The sequence below is a fragment of the Aedes albopictus genome, chromosome 2 (assembly GCF_035046485.1).
Source record: "Aedes albopictus strain Foshan chromosome 2, AalbF5, whole genome shotgun sequence".
In the NCBI taxonomy this organism is placed as follows: Eukaryota; Metazoa; Arthropoda; class Insecta; order Diptera; family Culicidae; genus Aedes; species Aedes albopictus.
In genome coordinates, this window is record NC_085137.1 from 19,506,235 (window position 1) to 19,526,423 (window position 20,189).

Sequence of the window (20,189 nt, forward strand, 5' to 3'; positions counted from 1 at the left end):
CAAACTACTGTCACGCACACGCAAACGTATGCATTGTGTGGGGCACTTTAGTGTGCAGTATCCTATAAAAAAAACAATTTTCACAAAATGCTTCAATTAGAGTAAATTCTAACACATTTTGTTGAATTTATTTCAAACGTGAAAATGCGCAGGGCCGAGTTCTCGCGAAGACAAACCCTCTCTTCGTCGACTTGTTTTCGAAATTCAGTTTCGTCGATTTTTACGTCACGCGGTGTTTTTGTTTCGATTTCTTTCCATCCTCTGTGCACGGACACGGAGCAGCCGTAGTCGTGGAAATCGTGAAGCCAGGATTCCGACGATGGCTCATTCAAAACAATTTTGCTGGTCAAAAAAATCGGTTCGTTCAGTTTATAACTTGTAAACGGTGAAATCGGACTTATCGGTAGCGATTGCTGGTTTGCTTGGTTTGTGAAGTGCGAACGTTATGCTGTGAAAGATTCAAGAGCCATCGGAACAACATCTAGCTTCGTTTCCTTTCGTGTAACTATTATGAGTCAGAGCCTCAAGGCCACAATGAAGTCTGGATTAATCTATTTTCTGCTGATATGCGGATTCCTGTTCACCACATTCTATAACGTCGCCTCGGATGTGCAATTGCCGGCAACTGCTGGAAATGGTGCAAATTCATCTTCATCTCTCGTTGCTCCCCTGGTAAAGGAACCAGATGTTAACTTGACAACGGTAGTTCCGGCCGAACAGCAGGTGGCGGCGAAGAAGGATGATTCGGCCAAGGAACTGCCGAAGAATGCCACCACGACGATGTCCCCGGAGAAGAACGCCGTCGAACAAGAACATTACAGCTCAATGTCGATATTCTTCGTGTTGTGCGTGATTGCCCTTGGAATACTGCTGATCCACATGATGCTGCAGACCGGATTTCAATACCTCCCGGAAAGTATCGTGGTAGTGTTCCTAGGTGCCCTGATCGGATTGATTTTGAACAATTCCTCCGTGAAGCATGTGGCCAACTGGGAGCGTGAGGAGGTGTTTTCTCCTACGGCTTTTTTCCTGGTTCTGCTGCCACCGATTATCTTCGAGTCCGGTTATAATCTGCACAAGGGTAACTTTTTCCAGAACATCGGTTCGATTCTGGTGTTTGCCATCATTGGGACAACAATCTCGGCACTGGTCATCGGTTCCGGTGTATACTTTCTGGGCCTGGCGGAAGTTGCCTATCGGTTGAACTTTGTGGAATCGTTTGCCTTCGGATCGCTAATTTCGGCTGTCGATCCTGTGGCCACCGTTGCCATATTTCACGCCCTAGATGTGGACCCTATCCTTAACATGTTGGTCTTTGGGGAAAGTATCCTAAACGATGCCATTTCAATCGTTCTGACGACAACGGTGATGCCGATGGTTTCCGGCTCCGGCGCTGAGGGAACCGGCGAATCCATCATTTCCGCCTTGAATACGTTCTGTTTGATGTTCTTTGCGTCGGCTGGAATCGGGGTTGTGTTTGCTCTGATGGGTGCGTTGCTGCTCAAACACGTTGACCTAAGGAAGCATCCTTCGCTGGAGTTTGGATTAATGCTGGTGTTTACATACGCGCCATATGTGTTGGCCGAAGGCATTCATTTGTCAGGTGAGTTGGATGATATTTTCTTCTATGTTCAAACTATTTATTTATTTGCTACTACATCTCTGACAAAAATTGTCACACAGACTGTTTTAAAAAAATTTAATCCTATTCTTAAAAACTAGTTTACTTATATTAAAATCGAAAACGTCACACACTTGATTAAACAATCTACAACAAAAATCCAACGGGTTAAACAGTCCATAGTTAGTGCGGTGGCCAGGAATCCACAACAGTTGCCGATTTCGGAGCTGACGAGTAGGCGCGTAGAGTCTTACGTTCTCGAGAAGGGAGGTGCAGTCGATATTGCCCTTGATGACATCAAAAATGAATAGTCTTTGCAGCATAATTCGACGACTTGCTAGCGGTTGTAGACTTATTAGTGCACATCGTTGCTCGTAGGGAGGCAGTTGAACCGGGTCGTTCCATGGGAGATTCCGTAGAGCATACCTTATGAAACGTTTCTGGACATTTTCGATACGGTTGACATTAACATCGTAGTATGGTGCCCAGACTTGAACTCCGTATTCCAGTACGCTTCGCACTAAGGCACAGTACAAGGCCTTTAAAGCATACACATTATCGAATTGAGCTGTATTGCGGCGCAGGAAACCGAGCATCGCAAATGCTTTTGCAGATGTCACCGCGACATGATCATGGAATCGAAGCTTACTGTCAAGCACCACACCGAGGTCCTTAATCGAGCTTACCTTTTTTAGTGGCGTGTTGTTGAGGGAATAAACAAACGTAGTAGCAGACTGGCGACGTGTAAACGTGATCGCGTTGCATTTCGACACGTTCATCTGCATTCCATTCACATTACACCAGCGTGACACGCACTCGATGTCAGCTTGCAAAGCACAACAGTCCACAAGCGACTTAATCACGCGGAAAAGCTTCAAGTCATCAGCATACAGAAGCTTGTTAGAGTTGAGTTTGCTGCACAGGTCGTTGATAAAAAGGATGAAGATAAGCGGGCCAAGATGACTGCCTTGTGGAACACCAGAGGGAATGTCAAATACATTTGACTTAGCGTCATGTACTTTGACAAACGCTTTGCGCATCGAAAGATAGGACTTCAACCATCGAATAATCCATGACGGAAGCCCAAGCCGATTTAGTTTTTCTATTGCTAACTCATGAGGCACTTTGTCGAATGCCTTGGAGAAGTCAACGTAGATGGCATCGACTTGGTTACTCTTCTCCAGCTCGCTAATTATGGCGTGAGTGTATGCCATGAGGTTCGTTGTTGTAGATCGCTTTCTTACGAAACCATGTTGATAATCAGATATCGTAGACTGAAAAACTGGGTACAGTGCGTCATGCATTAGGCTCTCGAAAACTTTTGCGAGACAATTTAGTATAGATATCGGGCGATAATTCTCAACGCTGTGCATACTGCCAGTCTTGTGAATTGGGGTGATAGAGGCCAGCTTCCAAGCATCTGGAAATACTCCTTCGAGCAATGAACGATTGAAAATCGAAGTGATCGGTGATGCCAAAGATTGGGCACACTGCTTGATGAACATACAGGGGATAGACAAAATGATCGGGATAGGCAAAATTTTCACTTTTCATAAAATCTTCAACTAGCTGTAACTTTTCGAAAAGTGCATCAAATATTCTCAATTTTTTTCTGTGAGTTCGTCAACTAGTTGTGTATCCGTGGTCAAAATTTGAGAAAGATCGGGCCATTCTTCACGAAGTTATAAAGATTCTTGGAAAAAGTAATACTATCCGATAGCCAACTTTGAGCTGTTATATCTCCGGATTCAATGAACCAAATGCAATGAAATTTTGACCATTTATGACTTATGTAATGAGCTATGAAAAACCGTTGACTTAACTTAAAATTCTTAACACGGAAGAAAATTATTACGATTTGATTATTTTTCTAATAAAACACCAAATTATCCAAAACTTCAACATCGTTTCAAAATTCAAGATGCAAATCATAGTTCATTTATTTCCCCTCTAATTGACTAATATTTAAATGTGTTTTGAAGGAAAGTAACAACATAGCCGCCAACAAATTGAAAAGGTAATGGAATACATATAAAAAATAGACCAATTTGCTAAAAAATCGTGAAAAAAATGAAATCGCTATAACTTTTTCTCTTGTTAAAAATTTCAAGTTAACTCTATTGATTTTTAAATTTCATTATATAAGTCTTAAATGGTCAAAATTTCAATGAAATCGGTTCATTAAATTCGGAGATATGATAGCTCAAAGTTGGCTATCGGCTAATTTTACCTTTTTCAAGAATCTTTATAACTTCGTGGAAAATGGCCCGATCTTTCCCAAATTTTGACCACTGATACACATCTAGTTGACGAACTTACAGTAAAAATTTGAGAATATTCGATGAACTTTTCGAAAAGTTACAACTAGTTGAACATTTTTTGAAAAGTGAAAATTGTGCCTGTCCCGATCATTTTGTCTATCCCCTGTAGGAGGGATCATGTCAGGACCGGGACCTTTTAACGCATCCACTGCACTGAGAGCGTGTAAAATTTCATCGTTATTGAAAGTTACCTGCGGAAGCCGAAGGTTGTACGACGGAAGACTTTCCAAGTATTCTTCGGACAGCGGAGGCGGGGTATCGTCGTGAACGGAACGGAAGAAATCAGCAAACAGATTCGCAGTTGTGGCAGACGAGAATGAACTACGAGAGCAGTAGCTAACATCAACCGGGATACGAGCTGAACTTTTGCGTTTGTTGATGTACGTCCAAAAAGAAGATGGATTATGTTTGAAATTTTCTTGAAGGCTATCGATGTACTCCCGGAAGCGATCCTGTTGTAGCCGGTTGTACTCCTCCTCAGCATGCTTCAGCTTCAACAAATTTGAGTGGTTTCGGTTGCGGAAGAAGCATTTCCTGATCTTACGGAGACGATTCCTCAGGTTGCGTAGCTGCGGTGTCCACCAGGGTTGATTGAACTGTTTAGCAAGTCGATTACGCCTAACAGGAACGGTTTCTTGAATGATGTCGCGAAGTGTATTATAAAAAGCGGATACTGCATCGTCGATTGAAGTTCCTTCGAGAAGCTGATTCCAATCAATGGAGGCGATTCTTTCGTTGATATTTTTTACTTAAATAGGAGTCATTAAATATGATCGTTCCCAAATGATCCCACACCCTAGCTACCTTTGATGTGTTATTGGTATTCACATATTGACTGCATGTTTTTTTCTTCCGCAGGCATCATGGCAATCCTGTTCTGTGGCATCGTCATGTCGCACTACACTCACTTCAACCTGTCCACGGTGACCCAGATCACGATGCAGCAGACGATGCGAACGTTGGCTTTCGTGGCAGAAACCTGCGTCTTTGCCTATCTGGGTCTCGCAATCTTCTCCTTCAAGCACCGCTGCGAGCTGTCGTTCGTCATCTGGGCAATCATCCTGTGTCTGATTGGTCGAGCGTGCAACATTTTCCCGCTGGCCGCGTTGGTCAATCGATTCCGCGAGCACAAAATCACCAACAAGATGGCATTTATAATGTGGTTCTCTGGCCTGCGGGGTGCAATTTCCTATGCGCTTTCGTTGCACTTGCAGTTCTCGAGCGAAGAGACGCGCCATGTCGTGATCACCACCACGCTCATTATCGTGCTCTTTACGACGCTGTTCTTCGGCGGGTCGACCATGCCACTGATGAAGTATCTGTCTGGTGGAGGAAAGCGAACTCGCAAGAACGCCCGAAGCACCAGCAGCCGGTTGGGAAGGAAGAAAAAGGAGAAGGTGCTGTCGCTGAGTAAGACGCGCGAGTGGGGACAAGCCATCGATTCGGAACACTTATCGGAGCTGACCGAAGAGGAGGAAGTGAGCTTCACGCAATCGAAGCTGGTCGGATTTGCGCGGCTGGATAGGAAATACTTTACGCCGTTTTTCACCAGACGGTTCACGCATCAGGTAGGTGGATTGAACTATTGATTGAATGTTTATTGCCTTACCCAAGTAACATTTAGATTGCCAATTAGTCTTATAGAGGTATTCGGCACCGTCATAAAACCTTATACCTTTTATTTTAGTTTTGTTACGACCTGGAGTTGTGGGTGGCCGGGAGACATGACAGTCTATTGAAACTCCCAGGCGTAGCAAAATAACATATTAAAACATAACTTTATTTATGTACATTAAAATTACATTACAAGACGACACGTATATACAAAACGGCGGTTACTTCTAATCTAATTAATCTCTGCGATTGTGCATCGGCCGAAGGCATATTACAATGCTATCGGCGAGCACGCAGAACGGCGAGAGCATGAGAGACTTTCCAATCCAGTGGTTCTCAACATCTCCCCCTCTAAACGTTTGGCGGTAAACCATAACAGCGGTCTTCTGGCACAGGAAGAGCGATGATGGTGGACAGTGATGGAAGCGTTGCCGGTGATCAGGTTGACAGACACTGATGTACGGAAGACCGGAGCTTGATCCTGATTCCACCATTGTGTATCATCCACTCGAAGACGTCGCTGAACACTGAGGCACTTCCACGTGCCAAATCCATCCGATGCCCATGTCGATCCAGAAAGTATTGCACGAACTTTCGATCCGACTCAATCGCGCCGATCGGTGGGCACTTATCGGTGATCATGATTTCTTCCCGAAGTGATCCTACAACGGACGACTTGAACACCTCTGCCGCACACTCGTTCTGCTGAGCGTGTTCGAAAACCTCATCACTACTGCCGTCGGGTGGTGCAGGTACGGCAAAAGGGTTTTTTATTTCTTGCTTCTGCTGCTGTGGATCATCACGATGAAGCGTCGACACTGGAACAATAAGCTCATCCATTTGTGGCTGCCGCGGTTGCAATTCAATTATCACCGCCGCCGTTGTTTCGATAACGTTTGGATGCGAAGCTTGATGCTGTGTTACTTGCTGTTGCGCGCTCATCGGGGAAGACTCTGGTGACTCGTATGCTGGCTGCAGTCCTCGAGCAGCCCAACATAGAGAAAACATCAACTGCGTCTGTTGGTTGAATGTTTTCATTCGCTCCACATAAGCTTGGTATTGGAGCTCCATCAGCCGATTCATACTATCAAAGTATTTGTCGCTGGCTTCTCGCATCTGCCGAAACTGCTCATCGAGGTACTGCTCTCGATCGAGTGGAAACCGGCCTGACGATGATGGCGGCGGTGGTGCTTGTACCGCTGACTGCCCATCATATGGTAGCGAATCAATGGGCCATTCACTGATTACAGCTGGGGTTTGATGCGAGGGTTGATTGTTGCACTGGTGCTGCTGCTGAGGACGGATTTCCACGGGCACTGATGGGAATGGAGCATTTTGGTTCTGGTATACTGACCTCAGAACCGGCGAGTGTTGCCACTGATCCACCTGACGCTGGTGCAGATCCTGTCCAGCCATTGAAGCCGAATGCTGGAGCTGTGCTTGCTCACTCCGCCCGATGTCCATTGTCTGGCCGTCGCCTATCTTCTCCTCCGCGGAAAACTTAACGTGTCGCGGGTCCTCACTGCACGCACGGATTTCTCGTCGCCACTGTTACGACCTGGAGTTCGGGGTGGCCGGGAGACATGACAGTCTATTGAAACTCCCAGGCGTAGCGATTACATTAAAATTACATTACAAGACGACATGTATATACAAAACGGCGGTTACATTACTTCTAATCTAATTAATCTCTGCGATTGTGCATCGGCCGAAGGCATATTACAATGCTATCGGCGAGCACGTAGAACGGCGAGAGCATGAGAGACTTTCCAATCCAGTGGTTCTCAACAAGTTTTATGAACGTTTTAAGAACCTCTTCTAGTATATTTGATTAAAAAGTGTTACTTGAGTAGGCGTAGCCAGTAGGGTGGCCCACACTTAAGGTGGAGCGGGGCAAGATTGGTCATCTAAGGATAGATCATATCTTTGTAATTATATTTAAATCGTATTGGTTTGTATTCGTCCTCTACTCAATACATTCAATACATTGATGTTGAGCTATGCTGAAAGTCGATAAAAAGTTCATAAATCACAAAACCTTTTAAACAAGCAGTTATAATAAGGAACCCATTTTCTGCCAAAAAAATCACGAGGCAAGATGGGTCACCTTTTGAGTATAGACACTATAGATTCCATAGACTCGCGGAGACATGGTTGAGCAATACGATTTTAGTGTGTTTTTCCGTTAATTTAGAGTGTACTGAGCGAATATGACGTCACGCAATCCATTGTCGCTATTGAAATCGTGACGTCATGCTCGTTTGGCTACACGAACTGACAGTTCGTTTGGCTACAGTTGTCTTCGCCTTCCGAGTCTATGGAATATATAGTGTCTATACTTTTGAGTTATTCAGATTTTTGCAACGAACATATACAGGGGGTGGCCAAAATGTTTGGGATAGGCAACTTTTTTTTTCTCTCACAAAAAAGTTCAACATGATATAACTTTTCATTGAGTGCATAAAAAAATCTCAAATTTTGACTGTTTGTCAACCTATTATATGTACATCATTGGTACAAATTTGGGCTCGATTGAATAATGTTTCGCAAAGTTAAAACCGTTCTGGTAAAACAAAAACACTATTTTTTAGACAACCCATTTTTGAGCTGTCAAACGAGTGAACCGCAGGGTGTCCATCCATCCAGGAAATACGGGAAAAACCCGGGAATTCGAAACCACCGGGAAAAATACGGGAAAACCACGGGAAATTGTTAAAGGCACCGGGAAATATCTTTAAGGCACAGAGAAACAGACGTCACACTCTCATCGGCTCTCATCGATCACCTTTTTAACGGTTGATTCAAATATTCAGTAGTAGGTCGATTAGCAACTCGCGGCACCGGTATCGTTTTTGCTCCTGTATGACGTTTGCTCACTACCGCCATCTAGTGGCGGCCCGGCCAAGCACAGTACATTTAGCATTGGGCGATTACGTTTTCGTGACGATGTTTTTTAATGAAATTCTTTCCAAGTGTTACGTCTGTTTCTCTGTGTTTAGGGTGTCTGTCTGTACTGCACAAGCAAGTCTTGAATACAATGATAACAACATTAATAGAGTTGCCGGTTGATTATTGTTGATTAGAAAGGCAGCCTCTCAGGAATTTTAATAGTTTCTCTTGAATCTCGATAAATTATGTACAATAAATCTGAATACTTCTTAGCCGAAATTATCATATTTCTGAAAGGTTTCCCAAAGGACTTTTTTGATTTTTGCTAGAAAAATCCTGACATCAGGATTCTAGCGAAAATGCCGAGGAAGTTCATGAAGGCCCTCGTGAAATTTTTGAAGAGCTCGGTAAACCTGCATACATACGTTACTAACGGCAAAGAGATTTTTACGTATGAAAAAAAATGTGTCAGTTCCTGAAGGAATTCTGGTGACATTTTTAATGTATTTAACTCTTTACTTTATAATTTCTGCCAAATCCGTTAAGTTTGATCTATTTGGCAGAAATCAAGGAGAAAATTCTTGAAAAATGTCTGAGCGAAATCCTATCTGTACAGAGTTTTAGAGGAGCTTAAGGCAAAATTCAAGTAAAAATCTGAAAAGTAAGTACAACATTGAAAATTATAACGAAATTTCCAAAAAAGGCTACACAGGCTCAGATTTCCCGTGTTAATCTATCTGTAAGAACTTTGTACGCATCTTTTGTTCTCACGTATATGGATAGGCTTGCAGTAGGTTTCGTGAGACTTTTTTTGGACAACTCAATAGATTTACAGCCAATTCAGGTTATGAATATTAGTATTAGTTTATTCTTGCATGTTGCATTGAATACGACACACCTTTGGCCAACACAGCTCTTATTATGGAAGAAGACAGGAATAACAAGTTGAAGTGCATTCGTTTGACATTTTTGTTTCGTACAGTAGTTTGATTGCTTGTGTGGCGAATGTCGGAGACAAAGGAGGCCGAATATCGACGAAAAGGTTCAAATGACTGTGATCTCTAACAAGACTGGGTAGAAGTTCATAACCTGTGTTAGAAATTGAGACACATAAACCTTCTCAAGACATTAGGAAAAATAGTATGATGAATTAGTAAGTAGATACCCTATTTACCAATTCATCATACTTATCTAAAAGATTGGGTTCAATAAATAAGAGTTTATGAATGCTTACAAAAAAAATCATATTCTTGGTAAATTACCAAAATTATCAAAACTTTATTTTTTCATAATCATTAATGGGATTGAATAAGCAAGCGAAGCATCGAAATTTACACTTTCCTAATGATCAAGTCTTGATAATATTTACAATGCCAAAACGTGACACTTTATTTCTAGAAATTTGCTTTCAAAGCATTCCATAAAATTCAATTGAACTGGCCACCATGAACGCCATGAACCACGCGCTAAACGTTGGTAAATTGGCTTCTTTAGCGGTGTTGAGATAAAGTCCATATTCAGAATCTGCATGTAAAACTGAACCGAAATCCAAATTTTCATGACTTTTGGTGCCCGGGAACCTATTTAAAAATCAGTTTGAAGTTTGTATGGGAGCGATTTGTCGAATCACCCCTCGTCGCATTTTGTACTGAGCGGAGCTGTCAAGCAGTTGGCCAGCTGTCAAAAGGTGATTTCGAAAAATCTCTTCGAAATCGATTTTACGTACCAAAATGAAGTTCTAAAAATCTGAAAAAAAATCATGGTGGTTCAGAAAAAGGTGCTCTTTTATATAAAATCAAAAAATCAATACATTTTTCTTAATTTAAAAACCTAATTGCTATCTCTTCCTCACTGATGGAATGGTCTTCGCTCAATCTGCTGACTTTTTTATCCTGCTGGATTGATTGAATTAAACAACTTGAGGGGAAAGTTTGACGGACTTGGATGATCTTGATGGTTTGGTCAAACTGGATGATAGTGGTGGTTGGATCAATCTTTCGGAGGGGAAATATTGAGGATATGAACACCAACCTCAATCCTCGCTTTTGTAGGTTGGTCAGTATTCATATCAAGATTCAACATTATCATCCATCTTCTCCGCAATAAAAATGCAAGCAATACATTTAGCAATATTTCCATCAAATTGTGTTTCTTGATGAAGTTGAAGGAAAGATTGAACGTTGATTGCGTTGGTGTATTGTGAGAAATTTTGACCTGATTTTGATGACTAGACGACCCGACGCGTCGGGTAAGAGAAAAGAGGCAGTCCTTCTGATGAGATGCTTCCATGCTGACGGTAGAGATTTAAATTTTGATCAGTTGGGTGTTTAAATATTCCAATGTTTGCAAATAGCAGATGCACTCACAGAAGTGAACGAGTATTCCAATCTCTAGCAAGAGTTTATTAAAATTAAACCAATTCAAGTTTGATTATTTTAATACAATATGTTTTTTTTCTTAAGTAACAATATTACTTAAAAATGTTGTTTCCTTATTTGGTTTCAACATTTATGTTGTTGGCGAAATTAGTAACCCCCAATTTGAATGGGTCCCTAATTTTGCGTACTCTTTTTCATAACTTTGTTACTGCAAAGCACATTGGTCACATGCCCAAAATCAAAGCTTCCTGGAAGATATAATACAAGCCCAGGGCAATTTGAAGGCTACACTAATCTTGCCCAAATTTTGCACAGTTGTTTGGAACTTCAAGGAGCATCTGAAAAACATTGTTCTGATTGAATCTGATCAATTTTAAATTTGCCCATACACCGTTGACCCACCCTACTGGATACCGATTATCATTGGCGGAGCCAGCCTGTTCTTCTTTCTTTCTCACTCTCCTAAACATACTCGAGAAAGAGCGAGATGAAAGAGGAGGCAAGCTGCCCCCTCTTCTATCTTTGTCCTTCCCGTGCATGTTTAGGAGAGTGAGTGAGAAAAAAGAAAATGCTGGCTCCGCTAATGCCGATTATGATAAAACTATTCAAAGTTTGTAGAAAATAACATTTTAACCCTTCGGGACGCGCGCCGTTGTGAAAAGTACAACAACACCAAAATAGTAGTTTACGCAACAAGGTGCAGAATGAAGATTTTTACAGCACGAGTTGTACACTGCCGTGAATCGCATATCTGTCCCATTTGCATAGGAAATCCAGCAAAGATGGGACTGATATGCGATTCACGGCTGTACACTTATCCAACGAGGCTTGCCGAGTTGGATAAGTACGACGAGTGCTGTAAAAATCGCATTCTGCACCGAGATGCGTACAACGTTTTTTGCAATTTCATAAATTACCACTTGAGGATAGTTTTTAACAAAACTTTTACATAAAACTGCACACTGATGTTCATAGCCATGTTTAAGAAAGTCTGATCATAGCAGGTTAAACTGTGCAGTTATCACAATTTTTCAAACCTGCGTCCAGAAAGCATAAAGAAGTTGATCAAAACTGAAAACAGTGCTGTAATGGTTCATTACGCAACGCAAATCAGTGCTGTAATGAACCATTACAGCACTGATAATTTAGTGTGGGAAAGTAGGCCTTTTCCTGTCAGATTTGCGTGAGGTAAAACAGCCTATTAGGGAACGTCCATAAATTACGTCACGCAAAAATCGACCATTTTCAACCCCCCCCCCCTCCCCCCTATGTCACACTTTTTGTATTGGACCTCTGAAATTTTTGTATGGGTCGTCACACTTTGCTGAACCTCCCCTCCCCCCTCAAAGCGTGACATAATTTATGGACGTTCCCTTACGATGAGAAATTGCAAAAAAAAAACCTTGCCGTCGTATACAACGCGAGCGCGGTGCAGGTTTAGTAAATATCAAACAGGCGCGCGTCCTAACAGTTAAAAAGTCTCGGATCGCTTTTCAGTTCTCGACAGCGCCTAAATGGAGCCAAAGAAAGCTGTTGTTCGTGCAGTTAAAAATCGGATTTTTTGACACGCGAAAATCGATTTTTCGCCAAAACCGCGTGTCGGAGGTACGTCGGGCCTAGTGCGCTGGATAGAGGGCCAGATACACAGGGCCGGATCTAAGGGGGCCAGGGCCCCGGGCCCCCACAAAAACTGTTTTTGGTTCAAGTACTACTCAAAAACAAAGAAAAACTGTATTGCTCATCGCATTTGTATCTCCGAGGGGCCTTCACAACCGCTCGGGCCCCGGGCCCCCACAATCCTTAATCCGGACCTGCAGATACAGATTCACTGCCCAGCGCACTATGTCCGACTTTAGGTTTCACGTATGGATTTGAAGAAAACTTGATTGTCACGTGTGGGGTAACTTCGGATTTCATCCGCGACGACAATATCAGGCTTCATCTACAAATTACGTAACGTTCTAGAAAAAGGTGGGAGCTTGAGTGGGAGTACGGCCAAGCGTTGCAGCCCATTTAAGATGTTCATACAAAATAGCGCTTTTTTTGGTTCCATTTAGGCGCAGTCGAGAACTGAAAAGTGATCCGAGACTTGTTAACACGTTTAAAATATAGATTTCAGCGTTACGTAACAAATGATGCTGCCTCGCAGGTCAAAACTAATTACCACAATTCACCCTTGCGATTATTTCAAAAGTAAACATTGTATACTTTTCTTTTACCTGAATTTGATTGACTGTCTACAATTTACCTGTTTGTAATATATCTTCATAGGAACTGCACGACTGCAAGAGCCAGATGGCCGATCTCACGAACAAGTGGTACCAAGCCATTCGAATATCGCCCGATGACCTGGATGAAGAGGACGAAGAGGATGAAGATGTGGTGTCGCTTGCCGCATCGGATCGCTCGACGAACATTCTGGTCGATAGTGGACGATCTGGCCGAGCAGGAGGAAGTGGAGCTAAGCAGAGCAATGCCACGACGGCATCGGCTGGCGGTGGTCCCAGTAGGTCAAAGTCTTGATTGCGACAGCAACTGGAAGACGATAGCTCAATGTACAACACCTCGTTGGACGTTGGGTCGGAAATATTTCTGTGAGCTTTTGGCAGTAGGTAGACCATGAGTATTTATCATATTTATTTGAAAAAAGTCAAGTCGAAAAAAATGATTTCGAGCAATTGTGCTGTGATTGTGGAAGAAATTGTTTGCAGGGCCAAGGAGCCGGGAAGGGTCAACAAAGCTAGTTAACCAAAATGGAAATTTTTAAATATCGAACAACATAAGTGCAATGAATGTCGTTATGTAAATCATGTAGCTATATAAAGTAATGGAAAAAATATACAGACGCTAAAGAGTTTTGCTCTTGCGCAAAGTGATACGAAGCCAACCAAACTAGTCGAATGATCAGATATACTTACGGTGCAATGTTAGGAAGCTACACCCCCCACTAATAAAAAGGTTTTATATTTATCTTCTTCTTACTAACATTAGCTGCAGATCATTCCAGAATTGAACGTAGCTTTTTGCACAAATTTTCACAAAACTATGCTGAAGGTTTTACGTACCAATAGCAAACATCAATGTAGAATATATAAACTGGACAAACAGTAGGTATCTTCATCCACTTGGAAGCTTATGACCTATAATAATCTTTATTGAATTCCCTTCGAGAGTTATGTTTGATCGTTGTTGTAATGTAAATATACTTTAATGTAATATTCGTGTATTCGTTTTATCTTTAACTTTCCGAAATGCCATTACGGATAATCTAGTTCAGGTGTTTTTGCGTCCGTCACGCGAGGCAAAGTGAGAAATTACACATGAGGGAACAACAATCAATACTGATAAAGTACAGACTACAGATTCTAGTTTTCTCAAACTCTGGGGTGGGACTACTACGAAAGGCTGAATTTTAGGCATTTAGTCAGGCTCTCTGTAGAAATAAGGAAGCTTCCATAAAAGACGTAACATTTTTGGCCGATTTTCGACACCTCCCTCCGCACCACGTAGCCTATTTTCCCATACGTAATACATGGTTTGTAACTAAATAGCTCTAAATAGGATACTCCCCTCTCCCCTAAAACGCTACATCGTTAATGGACGGTCCCCAACAGCTTTTCGTTCCAATGTCGAGGTCGTTGATTTTAACCTGTAGGTACTGGACAGTGGACTGCGAATATATCCAATTTCGATTAAATTTATTTTTCTGTATTCAATAACACTATTTTGAAGAAAGAACTTAACATTAACAAATTCAGAGATTTGGATAACCTTACAACTGAGAACAATTTAATTTCATTAATAGAGACGTATATACAACATTTAGAAGTTGCTAGCTACGAGTAGTTTTTTTTTAGGGAAAACGAGTTTTAAGAGTGAAAAAACCCTAGATCTCATGATTCTTAACGCTAAATATCACAGATGTTAAGCGGATTTCCGGACATCGCACTCGCACATGAAGTCCTAAAGGATCTTGCAGCACGTTCGATGCTTGCGTCAGTTGTAGAGCTTGTGAAGATCGTCGGTCGGATTCAGGTTGTAGACCATCTTGAGCAGCTTGTTCTGCTTCACCTGGAGTCGTTTACGGTGCGATTTGGCGCAGTTGCCCCAAACCGCGGACGCATAGATTAGCATTGGCCAGATGATGCACTTGACCACCAACAACTTGTTCTTCACGCGCAGCTTTGATCGGCAATTCAGCAAAGAATAGGAGGGCTTTGGTCAACCGATCCACCTTTCCATCGATGTAGTTAACGTGTTTATCGAACTTGAGCTTCTAGTCAAAAATCACTCCCAAAATCGGTTCGAAAGGAAGGACAGCACGATCTTAAACTAGGTAGAGAAGGAGATTCGAGCGGAAGAGCTTGAAAACCACGGCTTACTGCCAAACCGAGTCGTAGGCTTTTTTGACGTCCAGGAGAACCTTGCCAGTCGAGTTTCCCCTTTGGAACCCCCGCTTCACTTTTTGCGTTATGCGAGCGAGTTGATGCACCGTTGAGTGCCCCGTTTTGAAGCCGAACTGCTCGGGTGGAATGCATTGCTCTGTCTCCAGGTGACGGTTTAAACGGGCGAGGATTATCCTTTCGAGGACTTTGCAGGAGGCTTATCGGTCGGTAGTTACCTGGATTGGTGATATCCTTGTTTGCTTTCGGAATAGCTATCACGTTGGCGTGTTTCCATCCAATTGGGTTTTTAAATTCAGAAAATTCAATGATTTTTATTTTTAAACAAAAGAAAACCTTTTTTTGAGCCACTATGTTTTTTTTCAGATTTTTAGAACTTTATTTTGATATCAAAAATCAATTTCAAAGAGATTTTTTCAAATCACCTTTTGACAGCTGGGCAACTGCTTGACAGCTCCGCCCAGTACAAAATCCGATGAGGGGTGATTCATCAAATCGCTCCCATACAAACTTCAAATCAATTTTAAAATAGGCTCCCGGGCACCAAAATTCATGAAAATTTGGATTTCGGCTCAGTTTAGCCTGCAGATTCAGAATATGGAATTTAAAGAAGCCAATTGGGAAGTAACTCAGGACCAGGCATGCGTTGAAGATTTTGGACTGCGAATATCTACAGATATTTGAACCTCTGATAGAGGAGCATATGAATTATGCACAGATAGGAGTAGGACAAGGACTGCCTTCAGACCTTTTAGTTCACCCAAAAAACGTGTTTCTACGGCCTCGATTCGACGGTAAGGAACGCACCGTTCCAACAGGAGATGGTTTCTGCTTAGTTTCATTTGTTTGTTCAGTCTTAGTCAAGTGGTTTAGCTCATAAGCTAAAAGAGGGATGCTTCATCAGACTGTTAAGACCTTCTGTAATTCTGTAATCTCAACGCATCCTCTGGCACCTTTGCCTATCTGCGCTTTCCCCTCCGCTGAGCGATACGTCTACTAGATGAAACACGACGATGTTACAAACTCTGGACTTAATAAAAAGTGAGTTTCTAATACCGTTGGTCTAGCCGACTAGACCTTCACCTACGGCACAAGTGTCCGATCCTTAGGGGACGGTGTGTGTTTCATTTTGGTAAGACAATAGATTTGTTGCGCACTGCTGTTTCTAGATCAATGGCGTTCTGCAATGCAATTATGATAACAGAGTCTAGTTATGATTACTTTTCAGAGAACCTAGTTATTTACAAGCCAAGCAGTAGTACCGGTACTAGTACCGAGCTTGTATTACTAGAACTAATAGGACTTAGCTCTTCTTACTAGTTTTGAAGCTTTTGTAAACTTAAAGTTGAATTGTCTAGTAGTTATTATCTAATTCCGCTAAAACGCTCGTTAGCCAGCTTGTAATTGTAAAAAGGATTTAATTAGTGAATTGTGACGTAGTTAATTAATGCCGGATTAGAAACAGCAGATGCGGTTCGCCAAGAGGTCATCCACTAATCAGTTATGTAAAACTATGGGACGGACAAGATATGTGAATTCTCGCAATTATTAATTTTACTACCGATGGAAGGAGGATGTGAGAGTTAAGGGGACTAGCTCGATTGTGGATGATCTCTTGCGGCTGTAAAAGAAGGCTGATTAATGTTAGTTAGTTTACCCTTTTCCTTCGCACGACTGGTATGATTATTGATTGAACAAAGATTGCTATTCTTGGTGTAAATTTGAATCAATCTAATTGAAATTAGCTTTAAAGCAGATTAATTGATAGTAGACTCAGTTTCATTGTTCATGGAAGATTCTACCGTTACCGTTCTTAATTTTTGAGAATTCAATTGTTGTTGCTATTTAATTATTTATGTTCACATGCCATTGTGTAATATTAAACTGGCTTGTCTTTAATGAATCAATGTAGCTCCGGAGCAACCGTGGGAAAGAGAGGGTCATTCATTAAAATTTGTTAGGATACTCATGTGACATGGGCGACGGTTGCAGCGTGATGTCCTCAACGGTGGGTTGATGTGATCGTTGGTCATCACTATCAATCATCCATTTATCGGTTTGGCCTCCTCACTCGTTGTCGTCTTCAAGTGTAGTTCGTCTGGTGAAATGTAATAAAAATACAAGGTGGGCCGCTCATATCCTCCGGCCCAGCAGCATTAGTAAACAATTACGTGAAGTTGTATCAAAATTCTACAGAGTTTTGGGGAAGGGGAAGGGGAATAAACATACCGTGGAGGGCCCATATTCTGCGCATCTAAGACTTTTTCAATTTCAATCAGCTGTAACAAATTCCAAATCGAACCGATTTGGCTGAATTTTTGACTGCAAATAGTTATTAGCTTTGTAAATGAGGGAAAAATATAAATCTTATACAAAACACTCAATTTATATGTAAAATCATGGAAATTCTAAAGGGTGTCTCTGTGCCTAATTCTGCGCACCCTTTTTTGGAATGTTCCTAATTCTGCGCACATGGGAAAAACTCTAAAGAGATAACATATTGTAATGAGAACATGATTCACAGATGAAATTCAATTGAATTCTTCATTTTCAACTTTTATACGACATTACGACCATATTGGAACTTTTCATGTCCTCAACATTGATACTACCTACTTTGATTACTAAGCAAAGAAAATTTTAATCATAATACACAAAAGGATTTTGTAGCATTATCGAATACTACTACGTAAAGCTTTTTAGTTATTCGCATATGCACATTTTAGTAAAATTTACTTTCATTTCTAAAGGCAATATAAACTTTTTCGCCATGACAAGATGGCACAATCTTTGTTTGCAAACTGAGACTTCTTTCTTGTCTAACTCCAGGGTTTCCACTGTTTAAGAAAATTCCATGTAAACTCACATCATATATCGCATTTGACGAATGCTTGCATGAATACATAAAATTTCCCCCGAGGTTGATAGCAAATGTTTAAAACAAGTGTTAAGTCCGGTCGAACTATCAGATCAAAAATTCAAAAATCGTAAAATAGCCTTCAAAGTTCATAAACTAAATTGTTGAGCCGTAATTACATTCACCGAATTGCTAGAAACATAGAATATCCTAGTTAAAACTATGGTGGCATTTATATGATGTTTGTTTATTAATTATATGTTTAAAACTTAGTGTTGAAATGTCTGCGCAGAATTAGGACCACCATTTAATACCGGTTCCTAATTCTGCGCACCTAAGAAGAACAAGAAGATTTAAAAAAGAAGAAGAAAACTCAATTGTTTTTTGCCGATTCTGATTCCTCGAAGACAGCAGTACAGGATGCTCATGGCAAAGCAGACATTCTCTTCATTATTTATGTCGCAAAATGCTTCAGTTCATGAAGCAACTTTTTAGCAGTTTCGCTAACGGACACAGATTTCAGGCAATTTACAGTACTTGCAACATCATTTTATTTTTTTACAAAATAATGATCGTTGATTTGAAAAAAAATTCTTCACAAACTTTTTTATTACTATTGAAGCAATGTTCAAAAAATAAATTTGAAGCTAATATTGAACTAGCGTCCGTGATTTTGTGGTATATTGGAGAAAGTGCGCCGAATTAGGGACTGCGCAGAATTAGGGCCGGTCACGGTCTTCTTCCTACACCTAGCAGTTCGGATCTTCTGTTCACACTGTCACTCCCTACCTTCTTTCAGTGTGAAACGTTTCTGGATCTGGAACAGGTGGTATCACTTTACGCTACTCTTCTATCATTAACATAGATAACTACTTTTAAAAATAAAAGTTTTGTCCTACTACCTATTTTATACCTGAAAGATGTTAATTGGTGAAATGTATCGTTCAGCAAGTCTATGTCCATATTGATGATACAACCTTTTATTAATGAGTAATAATGTTGCTTACAGTTGTGAGGCAATATAACATTCAACTCATTGAGTGCAAGTTATGAACCTACAGAAAATTTCTTATTAAGATGCTACCTCTAAAACTACTAAACAAACACATATAGAAACGTGAAATTGTATTGAAAAAAATGATCCTAATCTTAACCCTATCACTGGAACGCGTTTGAAGCAAATTGATATTGCTAATGATTTGGTTGGGCATTAACAGTTTTTTGGTTTCGACAATAGTCACATACTATGCCCTACGACATTGACGATTCTATTGTCTATGGCTCACCTTTTTAGCGCCACCCAGCAGGGACTTGGTCTGGTACCCAATTCAGTATATCCCAGGGTGGCCAGTGAATTTCAGATTTTGATTTCCCGGTTTTCTCCCGGTTTTTTCCCGAAATTTTCAATTTTTTTCCCGGTTTTACTTGTTTGTTTACTTGTGTTGAATAAAATAATCCCTATCGGTTCAGGAGCTGTTCCAGGATAAATTTCAGAACTAACATATGTTTGAATTTTCAATTAAACTCCTGGGTGAACTTCAAGAGATTCTTTTGGGTAAAATTCAGAAATAATCTCTTAAGAATTTTAATTCCTGGTGACATTTTTTTGCAATGCCAATGAAACATAGGTTTCTGTAAAAACTGTACATGTACATTTTTGCAACTGTAAAGTACTTTCACATTTCTTCTCATTTTTAGTTTGAACGTCAAAACATCATTTCCACTAGAATTGATACAGTATGCCTGATACTTGTGTTAAAATTTTGAAGATGTTTCATATCAACTTAATTTAAACAACATGTTCAGATTCAGCCATTTTTGGCACACAGGCTTCTTTGAAAAATATTCAAACTTTTGATGGAAAGCAATTATATTACAGAAATTCTTGCATGAATCGCCCAAGAAACCGTTTTTCTTCGCAGTACGCAGTTGCGAAGGAATGACAATTCAAATTACTGTCACTGTGAAATTTTTATTCCAGGAATTGGTCTAAAACTTTCTTGAGCGATTCCTTTTGAACACGAAACTGGCCTTATTGCTGAATTCCTTTGAGCAATCGTTAATTCCTTTTAACAATTTTACATTTTTTTTCAGAAAGCCTATAGG

General features: G+C 40.9%; 1 protein-coding gene and 1 long non-coding RNA gene across 2 annotated transcripts in view; both read left to right on the forward strand.

Moving 5' to 3' along the window:
- LOC134287444 (uncharacterized) overlaps nucleotides 1-20,189 on the forward strand; it is a 443,288-nt gene that overhangs the window by 245,959 nt on the left and 177,140 nt on the right. The window lies entirely within an intron of this gene.
- LOC109426524 (sodium/hydrogen exchanger 8) lies at nucleotides 237-14,041 on the forward strand. Its single transcript, XM_019702061.3, has 3 exons — nucleotides 237-1,603; nucleotides 4,801-5,510; nucleotides 13,095-14,041. The coding sequence occupies exons 1-3, from the start codon at nucleotides 511-513 to the stop codon at nucleotides 13,344-13,346; spliced, it is 2,055 nt and encodes a 684-aa protein (XP_019557606.3). The 5' UTR covers nucleotides 237-510; the 3' UTR covers nucleotides 13,347-14,041.